The following is a 19,793-nucleotide window of genomic DNA, read 5'->3' as shown; positions in this document are numbered from 1 at the left end:
GATTCTTTGGACTGATGAAACCAAGATTAACTTGTACCAGAATGATGGGAAGAGACAAGTATGGAGAAGGAAAGGAACAGCTCATGATCCAAAGCAAACCACATCATCTGTCAAACATGGTGGAGGCAGTGTTACGGCATGGGCATGTATGGCTGCCAATGGAACTGGGTCACTGGTGTTTATTGATGACCTGACTGCTGATCAAAGCAGCAGGATGAATTCTGAAGTGTATAGGGCTATACTTTCTGCTCAGATTCAGCCAAATGCTGCCAAACTGATAGGACGCCACTTCATATTGCAGATGGATAACAACGTAAGACATACAGCAGAAGCTACCCAAGAGTTCCTCAAGGCAAAGAAGTGGGATGTTCTTCACCGGCCAAGTCAAGTCACCTGATCTCAACCCAATAGAGCATGCTTTTCACTTCCTGAAGACAAGACTGAAGGCAGAAAGACCCACAAACAAGCAGCAGCTGAAGGCAGCTGCAGTAAAGGCCTGGCAAAGCATCTCGAGGGAGGAAACTCAACATCTGGTCATGTCCATGGGTTCCAGACTTCAGGCAGTCATTGACTGCAAAGGATTTTCATCCAGGTATTAAAGGCGATCCTTAAGTTTGAAATGATGTTGGTTCGTTCCATTACTTATGAGCCACCATCTGGGTGTGTTTCCTTTCAACTTCAATGTGGTGGTGTACAGAGGCCAACTGCCAAAACAGTTATCCTTGTTCCAATATTTCTGGCCCTGACTGTATCTAAAAGAAACTCAGTAGCCTGGTTCCTATAGTGTAGGTGTGGGATTGACACCACCAATAGAGACAGTCTTTCAGAATGAACAAAACTTAAGTTGTATCTTAAGCAGTGTGGATTGATTTTAAATCACTGATTTAAATCAAGTTTCCCACTGAAACTTTCTCATATATTTCTGAATAATAGTGCAAATCTGACTGCTAAATGTTAATTTACAACTAAATGTTAATTTACAACTGTTTCTACTTTCATTCTTAGAAGCAGTCTTTGCATCTCTTTGTATATATTTTACATGCTTTCCTCTTTACCTATAGAGAAAATGTCTTTAAAATATTTCCATATAGGGTCTTTCTTATTACCAGGACCCATGACAGTTTGAGGTTAACAGCACAAACCTAAACATGTCTCCTCAGAAATAAGTTGCATTGATTTCAGTGGGGCTTACTCCCATGTAAGTGGGTATAGGATTGCAGCCATAGTATGAGAATACAGGAAGATTCACACTGGATAATTTTATCTTCTCCTTTTCTTTCCTGTGTTGCTCCTTTCTGCTTCACTCTGTCTGGGTCCAGCCTTGCCTCACAAAAAACAAAGTAGCAAACAGAAACGAAATGCCCATGACTGGTAGGTCAAAATAAGGTTTAATAGTTACGGGGTGGAAAAAATCCAATTGAAATTTTTTAAAATTCAAATTATTTTGGTTTTTTAAAACATCAGTCTTTATTCACCTTGCTGTGTTTCTGTCATAACTAACTACTCTGTCTTGCTTGGTCCAACTTCACCCCATAAGCCCAGAACAGCAATCCTATCTTACTGTGTCTTTGCATGTATGACTTTAGTCAGAGAAACTGAAAGCCCAGAACTTTCAAGAAGCAAGAGCTATTAGTTAGGCTAGACAGAGCAATTTTCATGATATGAGAACTGAAATGAACTGAAATGTTTGATTAGTAGGCAATTATGCTTAAATTAAATACACTAATAGATAAGAGAATCTTTCCCAGCTGCATACCAAAATCCATTTAGTGTAATGCTATATAATGTAAGTAGACCAACTGCAAGATTACAAAACATGTGCTAGATTGATCTCCAGATCTCTTCATCAGGCAAAATGTTGCAAAAAACAAGTTGGTTAGGGGTGGCTGGGGGAAGTTGACTATTTCCCCAGCTAAATAAGGTCTCAACAGGTGAGTTTGCACATCACACTAAGCCACCCTAAGAATAAGCCACAGTGGGTGGCTTGTCCATTTGTCCCGACAGACGATTGCCTGCTCAGTGGCTTGCTGTGGGTTGTCCCTCTCAGTCCTCCCAGTTGCTGCTGGTACGCATTCCAGGGGCCTTTGCAGCAGAAATCCTTGTTTTCTCGTTCCCTACGTCAGCATCCTTTCTGCAATTGGTCTGCTGGGGTTTCTGGCTCACAAGGGACCCCTCCACACACAAAATCAGGTCATCAAAGGGATTTATGAAGCCCTTATGAATGCAGGAATATGATCGCAAACTTTTTGAAAATGTTTATTTTAGGGGTATTGTGCAATTGCACAGGACCTCAAAACCACCTGTCCGCTATTTAGCCAAGCATATTGATATCTCCCTCTTGTCAATGTCCTTCTCAATTTCAACCTCCACTTCGGCCCTTCCCTTGGTAGTGAACACCTTTTTTTAAGGCTGCTTCACTTTCTACTGAAATAATAACACCCGCCCCTAAAACATCTCCTCTCTTGCGGCTGCCAGCCACTTTCAGCTCCCCTGCCCCCTTTTATGCTTGTCACTTCACTCCACTGGTCTCCACTGCCAGCTGTGAGATGTACATTAGGGTTACAGAGCAGTAAGCAGGGGTGCTAAAAATATGCAAATCTCAAGGCAGAACAGAGACTGAGCGGGTAAACAAATGCACATTTCAAGGCAGAGTGGAGACTGAGTGGGTAAAGATATGCAAATGTCAAGGCAGACAAATCAGGCAGATCACTAAAATATGCAAATTTTATGGCAGAGCAGCCAAACAGAGGGGGAAATTGTGCAAATTTCAAGGCAGAGCAGTAAAAGTGAGGGGAAATTTATAAAAAATTGCTTGTAGCAGACATTTACTCCTGTGCATTTGCGCAGCACCAAAAATAAAACATTACAAACATGGTTGGGACACTCTTGTGTCCTTTCTTCAAGATTTCTATGGGGAAAAATATATATAAATCCATCCTGAGTTGCAGGGCACTGAGAAGGGATGAGGGAGAATGGCGGCAGCACTAGCAAGACAATGAGAAGTGGCAGGGTTTTTCGCCATTCTTGCCAGGCAGCTCTCTAACCGTTCCTGACAACCCATGATAAAATCAACCTGTTGGGTTTGGATATCACAACAAGCCACCTAAACTGCTCTACTATAAGCCAAGGGTTCTTCGAGTTTGCTTGTCTGTGAAAAATAATCTACAATGTAAAAACCGCTCTGAGTTCTGACACCATGCTAATCCAGCCTTACACAACTCACCATGGATGAACGTGATGTGCAAACCAGGTTAATAGCTTTTCCTTCAAGCTGCTCTCCTTTGTGTCCTTTAAATAGCTGGTGAAACTTGTATTGCTTTAATGGTTAATGTTTAATTATTAATCTTTTTATTATTAATCCCCGGTTGTAACATATGGAGTAGGCTTTTGTATTTTTGTATTTGGTATTTTATTTTATTTATTTATTTATTTATTGCATTTATACCCCGCCTTTTTTCCTCTTGCAAGGAACCCAAGGCGGCTGACATTATCCTCCTCCTCTCCATTTTATCCTCACAGCAACAACCCTGTGAGGTGGGTTGGGCTGAGAGTCTGTGACTGGCCCAAAGTCACCCAGTGAGCTTCCATGGCCGAGTGGGGACTAGAACCTGGATCTCCCAGCTCCTAGTCCAACATTCTTGCCACTACGTACATCACCTCGAGCACTCATTGAGTGGAGGGGTGATCCGAAAATATTCTAAATAAATAATTAAAAAGCACAGATAAATTAGATGTAGTATATTTACAATGTAATTGCTTTGTATTACAATGTAATCACTGACTGGAGATAACAGCAGAAGAAGATTGCAGGCTGGATGATGGAGCCCCTGAAGGCTTCATCTGGCCTGCAAGCTGGAGGTTCCCTATCCCTGGTCCACATAATGGTTTGGTGTACTCTCCTTCTGTCCTTGTTGCACATCTCCCCTTGTAAAGCCAAAGAGACCTTGGATAGCATCCCACACAGGCCTGATTCCTTGAAGATGACAAGGAACAATCTATGTTGATGGATGGGCTTCATATTGTAAATATAGAATTTTAATGTTCAGCAAGTGCCCAAAGCTCTGAACATGCAGCTTGGGTGCTGTAATGTGTTAAGCTAAAGGGAGCCAATAATTAGGGATGAAATTCTGGTCGAAGGGTTTTTAGAGGAAGTGGTGAAAAAATAGGTAGGGATATGCTCCTGTTAATAAGTGACTATAAGGCACTTAGCTGGCTGGGGAATGCTGGGAGTTGTAGGACTTTTTTCTGTCTAAAGATGCACAGGATTGCACCCTTAACATATTTTCATTTCATCTAGTAGGTAAAGAGCATTTAACTGTGTTCCTGCATTTTTACAGACTTCTCTTACATTTTTCTTTTAGCCTCTATGAAGACTGAGTTGACTAGTGAATTAGCGTCTTCATCAAGTATGTCAACAGCTGCAAGTTCAGTAGCTGATTCCTCAGAGTGTGACATTATAACTGAGCAACCACGGTCTCAGCACATTTTGCAATCAGAGTCAGACCTGACAAGTTGTGATTTGACAAGTTCGGCTAACAAAGGAGTTGCTGATGATGACATTCTTAGCAGAAGCTCCAGCCAAATCAGTGCTGTCCAGTCAGACCTTACAGTAGACTTGAACAATGGAACTCGGGCGTCTTCTCCCATTAGTGACAGTTCTCAGACGACTACAGAAGGCCCAGATTCAGCTGTCACCCCTTCAGACTGTTCTGAAATGGTAAGTACTCAACAGGTAGGGGGGATTCCAAGTGGCTACTGGAGAGTCTGTTTCACTGTATCTCTTTTTTTTTTTTTCAAGGAAGAGTCCAGATTTAGATATAACCTGCTTTTTATCTTCAGCAGCACTGTAAAGGTTAGCTCTTTCTTTAGATAGTTTGATGCCATTTTACCACTTCTAGTATAGCCCTACTGTTACATGACATCAGTAACTTAACTAAAACCATGCTAGGCAACTAGATTGGGTATTACTCTAGAGTGATATGGATCACTCTAGTTCCACACACCTCCTACCCACACTCCCTCCTTGCAGTGCTAAGAGTATCCCCCCACAACAGAGTTCTTTGGTGAGGAGAGAAGGCAGAAAGAGGAAATGCTTTGCATAAGGCTTAGTTACAGGCAGGAAGAACTTTAAGATGAAATATGGTCCCGCCCCCTTTATTCCACCCACCATTGAAATGCAGCCCCCGAGAGCTTCCCCAAAATTTAATTCATCCCTCAGACTAAAAGAGGTTCCCCACCCCTGCTTTAAGGTGTCCTGTTGACTCAGTAAGGTTTAGCCCTCACATTCCCGGTATCTGTGTTAATGTGCCATCCATGGCTGGACCCACGACATTAACAATAAAAGCTGACCCATCTGACCTAGGGACTGAAGTTTACTCCATAAACAATAAGTGAAGCTTTCCACTTTCTTCTGTATTTTAACATTTTATTCGCTTATCTGGCACTAACCCAGAAGAGATTGTGCCTATATCAGCCTTCCCCAGTCTGCTGGCTGGGAATGGTGGGAACTGCAGTCTAACACACATGGAGAGCACCAGGTTGGGGAAGCCTAGCCCAGAGGCTGATGAAACAGACGGGGAACGTATGGGCAAAACAGCAAAATCACCAGTTCATTTGCCCAATGGCAGTGGAGCAGAACTTGCCTTTCTCCCCAGTCCTGACACTTGCCAGAGGGGCACACAGGTTGACACCTCTTCCCCAGAGATGGTCATTGTAGTGTAAGGACCCTCTTATCTCAGAGGCTCCTGCCTGCTTCCTAGGACACTCCTAGGACACTCTAGGAAACCACAGAACTTGTTCCTAGAGTGTTGTTTTTTTCTTTCTCTCCCCCTCTGTTTTTTTTTTCCTGAAAAGGCTCCTGGTAACAGAGTGTGGGATGTCAGAATCCTTCAGCAAGAGAGTGGATTAGAGGAGGGAGAAGGGCTAGGAATCAGGATTCCTGGATGGCTGGGTAGTTTGAGAACTGACGTTTCTAAGAGGACTCTTGGCTTTATCTAATCAAAGCAGGTACCAGGCCTCTGAAACAGTCTTATGCAGGAGTTAGACTTGAGCGTGCTCAGACACACAGGCGCACCAGCTCTTTTTGCACATTATTCTTACTCTCAAGCTGCTAAGTGATTTGGGTATCTGCATCAACACACCAATGAACCATCTGACTGCTAGGCCTGGACTGCCTTAGAGCTTACTTGAACTCTGTTGGTGGCTGTGCCTGTCTCTCTCATGGCAGAGCCTGAGTACTTGCTCAGTTAGCTTCGGAGGTCGCAATTGGATCCGGTGATCTGGATCCACAGACTTCTGTGTGTAACACAGCTATCACACCATTTGCTTGCTTGGGAATTTGCCCACTGCAGTGATGGTTTCTCAGTGTCTTTTTCCTGAGTGCACAACTCAGAAACAGAGAAGCTCCTGTATTCTCCAGTGGGGGTGTCTCTTGTTTCTCTCCATTGGAAGTATATCTTTACTGTTTACTTCACGGTATTCAGTTCACTCCTTGGCCGTGGGCACTCATAGTACTACCACTTGTGCAGGTTGAGGAGCTCACACAGGAATCCTCATTAACTCCACTGAGACTCCCAGAGAGACCCAACTTCATATCAGTGTGCTTAAGGTCCTGGCAGTTTTCAAAGTATTTCAGAGCCACCTTTTGGGCCCATGGGCATATCTGATGATTTGAGAAATTCCTGGGCACCACCAAAAAATGGCTGCCATGGGAGGCATGGGAAAGAACCTCCCCAAAAGACTGAGTGCAAGGCAGAGATTGGGTCTGAACCCCAACATACTAAACAATTCAATTGAACCCACAGTTTTCAGCACCAATAGCAACCTATTTCACAGAAGGCAAATTCTTTTTCTCCCCTGGCCCCTCTTCTGCCAGCCAATTTCCCCTATCTCTTCTTCTCTCCTATTCTGGGTCATTCTTTCTCACACACCCATACGTGTGCTGTCTCTGTCTCTGTCTCTCTCTGCCTCTCTCTCGCACACACACACGCACCCCTTGTATCCATCATGTGGGATAGCTAGAGGACCTTGGTGAGCACCAAGAAAAATGCACCAGGGGTGCATTTTTCCCTGCGGTCACCACATTGCCTATCGTTGCAATGAAGGAAGGTCCCCAGTGAAGCTCTCCACTCTCTGTCCCTTCAAAAATAATTTTTAAAATAAGAAATTGAAAAACATTAGGGCGCCAGATTCTCCTTCCTGTTCCTGAACCTGTCTCTGATCAGCTGTTCAATGGACAGGAAGAGGAAGCAAAGCAAATGGGTAGAGAGGAGAGAAAAAGAGAGGCTAAAGGCTAGGAGGGCAGAGAAACAGCGAGGTAAAGAGGTGCGGGGGAGAGAAGGAGCAAGGCTAGGGAGAGAAAGAAGGCTAGGGACAGGGAAGGGAGAAAAATAGCAAGGAAAGGGGTTGAGGGGAGAGAAATAGTGGGGCCAGATTCTGGGAGTGGGAAGGAAGAGAAAGCAAAGGGGAAAGGTCTGTGTGGGCAGAAGAAGATTGGGTGGGCCAGGAAGCAACGCTTTTCCATTTCTTCCTCTGTCCCTCCCAGCCTCATTAGTTCTCTTCCTACCACAGCCTCTTGACTAGCCAGGCCCTCACAGCAGCTATTATGTGACTAGCGACATCCTCCATGGGAGCTGTTTTGTGGTGGTGTCCACAGCAATTTCTGAAATTCCCAAATGTGCCCACTGCTCCAAAAAGGTTGGGGGGCCCTGCCCTAGAGGTTAGGCTTGTTCAAGTAGCCACTAACAACTTGGCCATCATGTTTTATATATGTAATGAATGAATACAAACAATGAGAGCCAGTGTGGTGTAGCGGTTTGACTAGGACTTGGGAGATCTAGGTTCTAGTCCCCACTCGGCCATGAAGCTCACTGGGTGATTTTGAGCCAGACACTGATTTTCAGCCTAACCTCCCCCACAGGGTTGTTGTGAAGATAAAATGGAGAGGAGGATCTTCATGTAAGCCACCTTGGGTTCTTTGCAGGTGCGATATACCCTGGAGGATGTCTTCCCCTTTTGATGAATCAGTCACTTCATGTACATGTCTTCCCTCCCCCCAGTACTGTTGATAACCCAGTTAGTGACCAAATTAATTCAGGACAGAGCAAATTATACTCATCACTCTATGGTGGGCCCTATCAACTATGATTCATGGCCTTTCTCCTACCAGGACTTCTGTTGCCTGCCAGGCACTTAGGATCTCCTCTCTCTTAAGACTCTGGCAGATCTTCCATCTGGATGTACTGAGCTTGAAGTTAACAGTATGGGAAATCTGGCCTCACTGTTGTTTCTGCCTGACATAGTACAAGTGTTTTGAAGTGTCATATAAGCCATCAGCGAGTGCCTCTTGGAAAAATGGTCTTGTGTATCTAAGGAGTGGGACAATATAAATGTAATCCCCCAGTGTGCCCACTTTCAGGCATCCTTTGTTACCAATTTTCTTTATCGTCAGTGGAACTTGCTCTTATTTCTCTTACGGTCTGTCTGGTGACCATCTCTGCTTTACACTATCCTGTTGAAAATAGTCAAAGGTTTTTTCCTCATTGAGTAGTTAAGATTTTGTAAAGGAACTGCTTAATCTTTACTTTCTAGTGTGGACACCACAGTCTTTGTGGAGTCTCTCAGTGGTTCTGGTCCAGTTTATGTCTAAGCTCTTCAAGCCGATAGCCACTCCCTCTTAACAACCAAGATTGCTTTTCTTGTAGCAAACATCTCTGCTCAGCTGAGTGAACTCTGCATTCTTCAGTCAGACCCACTATACTTAACCCTTCAGACATAAGGCTTGACCTGTCCTTTTTACAAATGTAGTCTCAATAAGGAAATTGTCCTTCGTGTCTTCTACATGCCTCTCTCATTGGGTCTGAAACATGCCCTGCATGTACTGGATTGTGTGTACGGCACTGGCCTTTTATTGGGGTAGACTGACTAGGTTCTGGCTGGAACCTAATATCTGTTGGTTACAATGGTCTTTAGAAGGGACAGCTTGTCGTAATCCAACTGTTCTCTTAGTGGATGTCATCCACCATCAAACTCTGCTATGAACTGATGTGCCTGCTGAACTCAACAAAAGTTCATGTTTACTCTGTTGGAGCCATAGTCTCCTCCACAACATTTGTGAAAGGAGTCTAAATTCCAGAACTGTGCTGGGCTATTTTCCATTAGAAGCTGAGCAGGAAGGCCGGTGCCCACACCCTTTGGAGCATGCATCCTGAGAGCTGGCCTCCCAACAAAATGTTTTGCACTTTAGAAGGTTTTGAAGGTTGGTCTGTGCAGGCGCAGAACTAATATGTATGACTACATGGATGACCACTTGTAGAAGTACAGTTATAAGTACATCACCTCTCTTTTTTCCTATGTATTGAGTAGGCAGTAGTACTCTAACTCCAAACATTTCTGGATGATGCTTTCTGGACCAATTTGAATCTGGCTTCTGATCAGGTTTTGGGAGAGAACCCGCCATTGTAGCTTTGGTGGGTAGTTTACATCTAGAAAAGAAAACTTTGTCAGGGATTATTAATCTGAGGATTTTGTGAGGTGTTATGAATCTACAGAAGGACACATGTAACACATGGACTTTATGTTGAGACTGATTTGTACTATTAACCATTGTAAAAATTTACTCCTTGTACACGTTAGATTCTAGAGGGTGCTGAAAACCAATATTCTGGAATGCAGATTGGACAGCTACAAGATGAGGAAGATGAAACTGCAAATATCCTCCAGGATGAGACCATTGATCCTTTCAGACATTCTTTCCTTGGTATGTAGAATGAAAAAAATCTGTGGGAAAATAGTATTTATTGAACTGTCTCTCAGTTAGGACAAAGCTCTCTCTGAACAGGACTTTCTAAATTAAAAGAAAACACCTAATCTTTATTGTTTAAAGTGCAATTGAAGTCAACAGCTATATCTTGCTTTATAATATGCTTTCTTTCTGAAGCCCTTCAGCAGTCCCATTTATTAAAAAGCATGGGTCATAGCAGACAGCCTTCCAACAGCAGCATGGATACATTTATATCAAAAGAAGAAATGGAGCCTGGTGATCATGAAAATAAGGTAAGACTGTTGCTCTTGTTCAAGGGTTATGTTAATTTGAAAACTGTCTACACTGGAAAGGTGAAAGAAGATGAGATGTTTCTTTGAGCCTGTTCAAATTATACTCTCCCACTTCTCTGGTTGACCACTGTGAGAAACAGTGTGCTGGACTAAGTAGTTCTTTCATCTGATCCAGCAAGGCTCTTGTATTTTCTGCATGTTTGGATCTGAAGTGGTCTTGGGCTTGCATGATTCATCACCACCCCTCATGTATCATGTAGCATGTTAAGCGTAAACTGAAAATTATTAGTGTTATTTGACCACGGGATCTACTTGGTCTGTGATAATAAAGTTAGTGCGAACCTTTGTTCAAATGAATGTAAGATCTTCTGTTTTGAACATTAATTTCCTCTGTGTGTTTATGTGTGGGGCAAGTCCCTTTTTCCTCTGTACCCATTCAGATGGTACTTGCCCTGAGGATTCTATCCATGGTGAGATCAAGAGCAGGTCTTTGGTGAGGGAGCTCACAACAATATTCCACACTGCATATTGGGGGTAACAAGCACACACACCCCTACCTGAGTTGGCTTGAGGCTTCCCTGGTCTTGGAGCACCCCAGGTTGTCTTCTCTTGTCCTTTGCCTCCCCCATGCTGCAGGAAAGGTGAGGGTGAGAGAAGGCCTTTGGAAATCATCGGCTCAAGGCACTCTGGGGGTCCTGAGGCAGCAACTTCTGTCTCATCCTGCAGTGGGAAATGAATGGGAAAATTCCTTTAGGCCACCATGTTTGTCATCTGGGACTATGGAACAGATAGCTTGGAGAATTTTAGTAAGTTTATCAACACTAGCCACCCAACGATAAAGTTTATCAGTAACACCCCAACAGAAAACCCAAAATTACCCTTCCTGGATGTCTTCTTAACCATTGAAAACCATCAAATTGTCACAGACTTATATTGTAAACCTACAGATTCCCACCTCTTTCTTAACTTCAAGTGATGTCATCCAAACCATCTAAAGGAGAACATTATATACAGCTTGGCTCTTAGGATAAAACGCATCTGCAATAATGAAAAAAAACCTCTCAAGAAGATGTAAAGAACATCTCCAACAATGTGGATACCCTGCTCACATTATTGACTATAATATCAATCAAGCATCAGTAATATCCAGGGATATCTTCCTTTATGAAGCAAAGGTTAAGTCTTTGAAAGAAAATTGCATTCCATTTGTGGTGGACTACCATCCTGCTGCCTCTAATTAGCACAAGATGATGATATAATAGTTACCCTATTATATCCTATTGTGCTTGTTTAATGGAAGCCAATAATTCTCCACCATGCATCGCATTCAGAAAACAATCCGAGTTGTGTAAATTGTTAGTTAAAGCTGCATTTAAACAAGATATTCGCAACCCAGGATCAGTGTAAATCAGCACTTTGCATTCCTGCAGTTACCTCCAAGAAATCACTTGTTTCAGGAGCACAGTTAATAACAAAACTTACTGCATTAGACAGTTGGTAACATGCGCTTCCACTAGTGTGTTTATTTAACTGAATGTTAAAAAAGGATGTTTTATGCAATATGTAGGTAAAACTACAATGGACCTAAGAACAAGATTCTGTAATCAGAAATCTGATATTCTTACCAAAAAATGGAGCATTCTGTTGCAAGATTTCATTTCAACTCTTCTGCACATAGTCTCTCAGATTTACAGTTGTTTCTAATAGAACAAACAAAAGACACTGACATGCTTGACAAAAGGGAAAATGTCTGGATCTACAGGCTCAGAACTCCTAGTCCAAATGGCCTCAATCTGGAAGACCGTTCATAAGCATTATAGCAGTCATATCTCTGTTTTTTCTCCTAAGGAATCTTCATCTCCAGGCATTCCAAACTGCCACTCCTAGTATCCATTTAACATCACAATTTATGAGGGCAGTAGCTAAAACCCTTAGTGCAAAGTATATTTTTTAAAAATACTCTGTTAGTCTTTCTATCCTACATGTGTATGTGTATATATATGTATATAAAGAAGTAGTGTTCCCAAGAAATGAAGTAACCACCATACCTGACTCTGTGCTTGCTTGCCACTGTGGTGCTGCTTCTCTCGTAGCCAATCTACATTCTTCATAAAAGTTAAAACTCAGTGTTTCACAAGGTATATAAATACGCACAAGTCATTCTCATACTGTGACTGCTGTTGCTGAAGAACAGCTCTGAGTTCTTGAGCTGCCTACACATTCTCTCCTCTCTCCTCTGACAGGAGCAGAGAAAATGAAATTTGCAGAATTATGCAACTGTATGCAGACATGCTGCATGAGATAAACCAAGTAAAAAAAAAACTTGGTCAGGGGCACCCATAATCACCACCTCATTTTATGTTAATTCTAAAGTCCTGATTGGCTCTGTAGAACCAGATCAAACCCATATATATATATATATGGGAGTGAGTGGGAGTAGTCCTGGCCAAACTGCCTCTCAGTTTCAATGCCTCTCTTTAAACTATTTTAAATTAATTTTTATTGTAAATTTCAACCAAAAAAGCAACAAAAAAAAGATCAAAAGGAAGAAAAATATATAGTATAACTACATCTGTTAAAAGTCTCAGTTTCAATTATTACACCATTCTAGAAAAAGTGGATTATACATAAACTTCAGTAAAAGCGGACCGAATATTTTTATTTGTTTGTTTGTTTGTATGTATGTATGTATGTCCAAGGATCCATATATATGTGGGCATTTATCCTTCCAGTGTTGTAATATCAGTCTTTTGGTGGTCAAAAGGGCATGGAAAATCCATTTATACTGACCATGTGTTAACTTCCAAGAAGCAGGTAAATAATTTAAAGAACATGTACATCAGTAAAGAGTGTTCCAATTCAAGGTTTATCCATATGATAACATCCTCCCCAAAAGAAGCAGCTATTGGGCATTTCAAAAACATATGGTTAAAAGAAGCATTAGCTGTATTACACCTCCAGCGATTAGCCAAATTAGACAAACCTTCTTTAACCAGACTTTGTGGTGTCCAATAGACCTGAAACAAGAGTTTTTGCTGAATAAGATGTAAGCTAAGATCCATAGACACTTCAGATAACAGACGATAAAGTAGCAATCCATTGACTAGGCAAAACTGGACAGTCGAATTCCCTATTCCATCCCTGCTTAAGACCTATGTATTTATTCACTGATAACTAAACATTTAAAAACATGGATCGTTGGTCGATATGACCGATCGGCTTCAGTAAGTGTTTCCAGTAACAAACTTCCACATACGTTGAGGCTGTGAAAGCAGCAGGAATGAATCTAGATTCTAACAAATGTTGCAGTTGCAAATATTGCCATTCAGTTGTAGCAGACAAATCAAATTTGTCTCGCAAAGCCAAGAACGACAGAAATTCATTGTCAACACCCAATAATTGATCCAAGATAAAAATAATCTTGTCCATCCAAATCCACCACAAAAACTTTTTCGGTCCCATTTTTAAATCCCCATAAAGTCAATTTAGAATGGATCGAACTGTAATTCATAGAATCATAGAATAGTAGGGTTGGAAGGGGCCTACAAGGCCATCGAGTCCAACCCCCTGCTTAATGCAGGAATCCAGGTCAGAGCATCCCTGACAGATGGCTGTTTAGCCTCGTCTTGAATGCCTCCAGTGTGGGAGAGCCCACTACTTCCCTAGGGAATTGGTTCCATTGTCAAATTGCTCTAACAGTTAGGAAGTTTTTCCTACTGTTCAGCCAGAATCTGGCTTCCTGTAACTTGAGCCCATTCTTCCGTGTCCTGCACTCTGGGATGATGGAGAAGAGATCCTGGCCTTCTTCTCTGTGACAACCTTTCAAGGACTTGAAGAGCTCTATCCTATCTCCCCTCAGTCTTCTCTTCTCAAGGCTAAACATGCCCAGTTCTTTCAGTCTGTCTTCATAGGGCTTTGTTTCCAGTCCCCTGATCATCTTCGTTGCCCTCCTCTGAACCCTCTCCAATAACCTCAGCTCATTCTCAGCTTTAGCCTTCCTGACGCCATCCCTGCAATTCTGTGCTATCTGCCTGTACTCTTCCTTTGTTACTTGGCCGTCTTTCCACTTCCTATGTGTGTCCTGTTTTGTTTTCAGGTCATCCCTAAGCTTTTTGTGAAGCCACATTGGCTTCTTCTGTTGTCTTCCTCCTTTTCTTCTTGTTGGAATTGTTTGTGATTGTGCCTTGAGAATTTCCTTTTTTAAAAGCTCCCACCCATCTGGGACTCCTTTTCTCGTTAGAGTCGCTTGCCATGGGACCTTACGGATCATTATTCTGAGTTTATTAAAATCAGCTTTCCTAAAATCCAGGGTACGCATTTGACTACACTCAGCTTTTGCTTTCCTTAGGACCAAGAACTCAAGTACAACATGGTCGCTTTCCCCCAGAGTTCCTGTAACTGCTACTTTATCCACTACGTCATCTCTGTTGGTTAGGATCAAGTCAAGGATAGCCGATCCTCTAGTTCCTTCCTCTACTTTCTGTAGGAGGAAGTTATCTGCCACACAAGTCAGGAATTTCCTGGAGGGGCCATGTTTTGCAGAATTTGTCTCCCAACAAATATCGGGGAAATTGAAGTCCCCCATTACTACTACATCATGCTTCCTTGAAACATTGGCTATTTGCTTTTCAAAAGTTTCATCCTTGTCTTCTCCTTGATTGGGTGGCCGGTAGTAGACTCCGACCACCAGGTTCCTTTTATTCTTTGTTCCATTTATTTCAACCCAGATGCTCTTGATGGGGCTTCCAAGCTCCTCCTCCTGTATTTCTGTGCAGAGATATGTATTTTTCACATACAGTGCAACCCCACCTCCCTTTCTGTTCCTCCTGTTCTTTTGGAACAAGTTATATCCTTCAATGGCTGTATTCCACTCATGAGAGTCATCCCACCAAGTCTCAGTTATACCTATCAAGTCATAATTTCCCTCTTGTATTAAGAGTTCAAGTTCGTTCTGTTTGTTTCCCATACTCTGGGCATTAGTATATAGACATCGAAGACCATGTGCTTCATAGTCTGGCTTTCTTCCTACATGTGTCTGAAGACTATTATTGGGCGCTATCAGAGCTGTTCTCCCCGTTGCAGTGCATGCGCCTACGTCCATTGTTACCCCCAACATTACATCTCCCTTCCCTGTAGGATTCAGTTTAAAGCCCTCCTGATGAAGTTCTTCATGCTGTGGCCAAACACATTCTTCCCAGCCTTTGTGAGGTGCAACCCGTCCCTAGCCAACTAGGTGCAACCCCATCTTCCATAGTTATTCCTAACCAACAGAGATGACGTAGTGGATAAAGTAGCAGTTACAGGAACTCTGGGGGAAAGCGACCATGTTGTACTTGAGTTCTTGGTCGTAAGGGAAGCAAAAGCTGAGTGTAGTCAAATGCGTACCCTGGATTTTAGGAAAGCTGATTTTAATAAACTCAGAATAATGATCCGTAAGGTCCCATGGCAAGCGACTCTAACGAGAAAAGGAGTCCCAGATGGGTGGGAGCTTTTAAAAAAGGAAATTCTCAAGGCACAATCACAAACAATTCCAACAAGAAGAAAAGGAGGAAGACAACAGAAGAAGCCAATGTGGCTTCACAAAAAGCTTAGGGATGACCTGAAAACAAAACAGGACACACATAGGAAGTGGAAAGACGGCCAAGTAACAAAGGAAGAGTACAGGCAGATAGCACAGAATTGCAGGGATGGCGTCAGGAAGGCTAAAGCTGAGAATGAGCTGAGGTTATTGGAGAGGGTTCAGAGGAGGGCAACGAAGATGATCAGGGGACTGGAAACAAAGCCCTATGAAGAGAGACTGAAAGAACTGGGCATGTTTAGCCTTGAGAAGAGAAGACTGAGGGGAGATAGGATAGAGCTCTTCAAGTCCTTGAAAGGTTGTCACAGAGAAGAAGGCCAGGATCTCTTCTCCATCATCCCAGAGTGCAGGACACGGAAGAATGGGCTCAAGTTACAGGAAGCCAGATTCTGGCTGAACAGTAGGAAAAACTTCCTAACTGTTAGAGCAATTTGACAATGGAACCAATTCCCTAGGGAAGTAGTGGGCTCTCCCACACTGGAGGCATTCAAGACGAGGCTAAACAGCCATCTGTCAGGGATGCTCTGACCTGGATTCCTGCATTAAGCAGGGGGTTGGACTCGATGGCCTTGTAGGCCCCTTCCAACCCTACTATTCTATGATTCTATGAATTACAGTTCGATCCATTCTAAATTGACTTTATGGGGATTTAAAAATGGGACCGAAAAAGTTTTTGTGGTGGATTTGGATGGACAAGATTATTTTTATCTTGAATCAATTATTGGGTGTTGACAATGAATTTCTGTCGTTCTTGGCTTTGCGAGACAAATTTGATTTGTCTGCTACAACTGAATGGCAATATTTGCAACTGCAACATTTGTTAGAATCTAGATTCATTCCTGCTGCTTTCACAGCCTCAACGTATGTGGAAGTTTGTTACTGGAAACACTTACTGAAGCCGATCGGTCATATCGACCAACGATCCATGTTTTTAAATGTTTAGTTATCAGTGAATAAATACATAGGTCTTAAGCAGGGATGGAATAGGGAATTCGACTGTCCAGTTTTGCCTAGTCAATGGATTGCTACTTTATCGTCTGTTATCTGAAGTGTCTATGGATCTTAGCTTACATCTTATTCAGCAAAAACTCTTGTTTCAGGTCTATTGGACACCACAAAGTCTGGTTAAAGAAGGTTTGTCTAATTTGGCTAATCGCTGGAGGTGTAATACAGCTAATGCTTCTTTTAACCATATGTTTTTGAAATGCCCAATAGCTGCTTCTTTTGGGGAGGATGTTATCATATGGATAAACCTTGAATTGGAACACTCTTTACTGATGTACATGTTCTTTAAATTATTTACCTGCTTCTTGGAGGTTAACACATGGTCAGTATAAATGGATTTTCCATGCCCTTTTGACCACCAAAAGACTGATATTACAACACTGGAAGGATAAATGCCCACATATATATGGATCCTTAGACATACATACATACAAACATACAAACAAACAAATAAAAATATTCGGTCCGCTTTTACTGAAGTTTATGTATAATCCACTTTTTCTAGAATGGTGTAATAATTGAAACTGAGACTTTTAACAGATGTAGTTATACTATATATTTTTCTTCCTTTTGATCTTTTTTTTGTTGCTTTTTTGGTTGAAATTTACAATAAAAATTAATTTAAAATAGTTTAAAGAGAGGCATTGAAATTGAGAGGCAGTTTGGCCAGGACTACTCCCACTCACTCCCATATATATATATATATGGGTTTGATCTGGTTCTACAGAGCCAATCAGGACTACAGAATCAACATTGCTAAAAACAACAAAAATGCTAAAAACAACAAAAAGGCTTTCTTCAGCTATGTGCATAGTAAAAGGCAGAGGAAAGAAGTGGTGGTTCAGCTATTAAATAAGGATGGCAAAATGATAACAGATGACAAAGAAAAGGCAGAGGTGCTCAATTCCTACTTTGGCTCAGTCTTCTCCCAAAGGAGGGTCTATGACCCTCCTGGCAGAGGCGAAGTACAGGCTGAAGGGGCAAGATTGCAGCTTGAGATCAATAGGCATATGGTCAAGGAACACCTAATGACTTTGAATGAGTTCAAATCTCCAGGGCCAGATGAACTGCACCCTAGAGTCATAAAGGAACTGGCAGAAGAACTCTCAGAACCACTGTCTATTCTCTTTGAGAAATCATGGAAGACGGGGGAAGTGCCAGATGACTGGAGGAGGGCTAACTTTGTCCCTATCTTCAAAAAGGGTAAAAAAGAGGAACCTGGGAACTACAGACCAGTCAGTCTGACATCAATCCCTGGGAAAATTCTGGAGCAGATGATAAAGGAATCCATCTGGAAGCACCTTGACAACAATGCCGTGATTACTCGAAGCCAACATGGATTTGTCAAAAACAAGTCCTGCCAGACAAATCTGATCTCATTTTCTGATCAAGTAACCTCCCTTGTAGACCGTGGGAATGCTGTAGACATCATATACCTCGACTTCAGCAACGCTTTCGACAAAGTGCCCCATGATATCCTGATGAGCAAACTAGCTCAAAGTGAGCTAGATGAAACAACGATCCGGTGGATCCACAGTTGGCTACAGAATCAGACTCAAAGAGTGCTTATCTCAAACTGGGGAGACGTAACGAGTGGGGTACCGCAGGGCTCAGTCCTGGGCCCAGTGCTCTTCAACATTTGTATTGATGACTTGGAGGAGGAAGTGCAGGGAATGCTGATCAAATTTGCAGATGACACAAAATTGGGTGGGATAGCAAATACTTTGGAAGACAGAAACAAAATTCAAAGATATCAGATCTTGATAGACTGGAACGCTGGGCAGAAAACAGAATGAAATTTAATAGGGATCAATGCCAAGTTCTGCACTTAGGAAAAAGAAACCAAATGCACAGTTGCAAGATGAGGGATACGTGGTTCAACAACACTACAAGCGAGAAGGATCTTGGAATTGCTGTCGATCACAAGCTGAATATGAGACAACAATGTGATGTGGCTGCAAAAAAGGCAAATGCTGTTTTGGGCTGCATTAATAGAAGCATCGCTTCCAAATCCTGGGAAGTACTAGTTCCCCTCTACTCAGCACTGGTTAGGCCTCATCTGGAGTACTGTGTCCAGTTCTGGGCACCACACTTGAAGAAGGCTGCAGACAAACTGGAGAGGGTTCAGAGGAGGGCAACGGAGATGATCAGGGGACTGGAAACAAAGCCCTATGAAGAGAGACTGAAAGAACTGGGCATGTTTAGCCTTGAGAAGAGAAGACTGAGGGGAGATATGATAGTACTGTTCAAGTACTTGAAAGGTTGTCACAGAGAAGAAGGCCAGGATCTCTTCTTGATAATCCCAGAGTGCAGGACACAGAAGAATGGGCTCAAGTTACAGGAAGCCAGATTCCGGCTGAACATCAGGAAAAACTTCCTGACTGTAAAAGCAATACGACAATGGAACCAGTTATCTAGGGAGGTGGTGGGCTCTCCCACACTGGAGGCCTTCAAGACAAGGCTGGACAGCCATTTGTCAGGGATGCTCTGACTCGGATTCCTGCGTTGAGCAGGGGGTTGGACTCGATGGCCTTGTAGGCCCCTTCCAACCCTACTATTCTACTACTATTCTACTTATTTAAATTTAGCTTGATCATTTGAGATATATATCTAGGGATAAGTATTCCCAAATAGGTAATAAAATCTGGGTGCTAATTAGCTAGTACACTAGAATATATACTGTCTCCAACCGGTATCATTTCAGAATTTGAACAATTAATTGAATTGCCGGAGAAGTCACCAAAAGTATTAATCATTTTCATCAAAGCTGGAACAGACGAGTTTTGAAATAAACTATCATCAGTATAAAGGATAATTTTGAATTCTAAACCAGCATGTGCAAAACTATGAATACTACTGTTCTGTCTCATAGCACACACCAGGGGTTCCAAACATAAGTCACATATCAATGGGGAAAGTGGACATCTTTGTCCAGTGACCTGCCCAAATAAAAATAAAGTCAAAAGTAAACGATTAGTCGTAACTCCAGCTCTTGGGCGTGAATATAAAATTTTAACCACTTCAAAAATTCTATAGGAAAACTTAAATTACTCAGTTTAGTGAAAATAAATTTCCAGTGGATTTTGTCAAAGGGTTTTTCTGCATCCAAAGAAATTATGGCCACCTACCTGTTCAGTTCTTTCAGAATTTAAGGCGA

At 42.2% G+C, this 19,793-nt stretch overlaps 1 protein-coding gene across 10 annotated transcripts in view; it reads left to right on the top strand.

Moving 5' to 3' along the window:
• HTT (huntingtin) overlaps nucleotides 1-19,793 on the top strand; it is a 381,175-nt gene that overhangs the window by 75,472 nt on the left and 285,910 nt on the right. For all 10 annotated transcript variants that reach the window (XM_084859889.1, XM_084859888.1, XM_084859886.1 and 7 more), the window contains 3 exons: nucleotides 4,362-4,717; nucleotides 9,634-9,757; nucleotides 9,938-10,053. In XM_084859889.1, the coding sequence (XP_084716015.1) occupies nucleotides 4,362-4,717; nucleotides 9,634-9,757; nucleotides 9,938-10,053 (596 nt within the window). The remainder of the gene's footprint in view (nucleotides 1-4,361; nucleotides 4,718-9,633; nucleotides 9,758-9,937; nucleotides 10,054-19,793) is intronic.

This window comes from Heloderma suspectum, chromosome 5 (genome assembly GCF_057233095.1).
Source record: "Heloderma suspectum isolate Gila_16-S chromosome 5, 16-S_ref, whole genome shotgun sequence".
NCBI classification, from domain to species: Eukaryota; Metazoa; Chordata; class Lepidosauria; order Squamata; family Helodermatidae; genus Heloderma; species Heloderma suspectum.
Note: the sequence above shows the minus strand (reverse complement) of the source record. Positions and strands in the feature narration are given on the sequence as shown.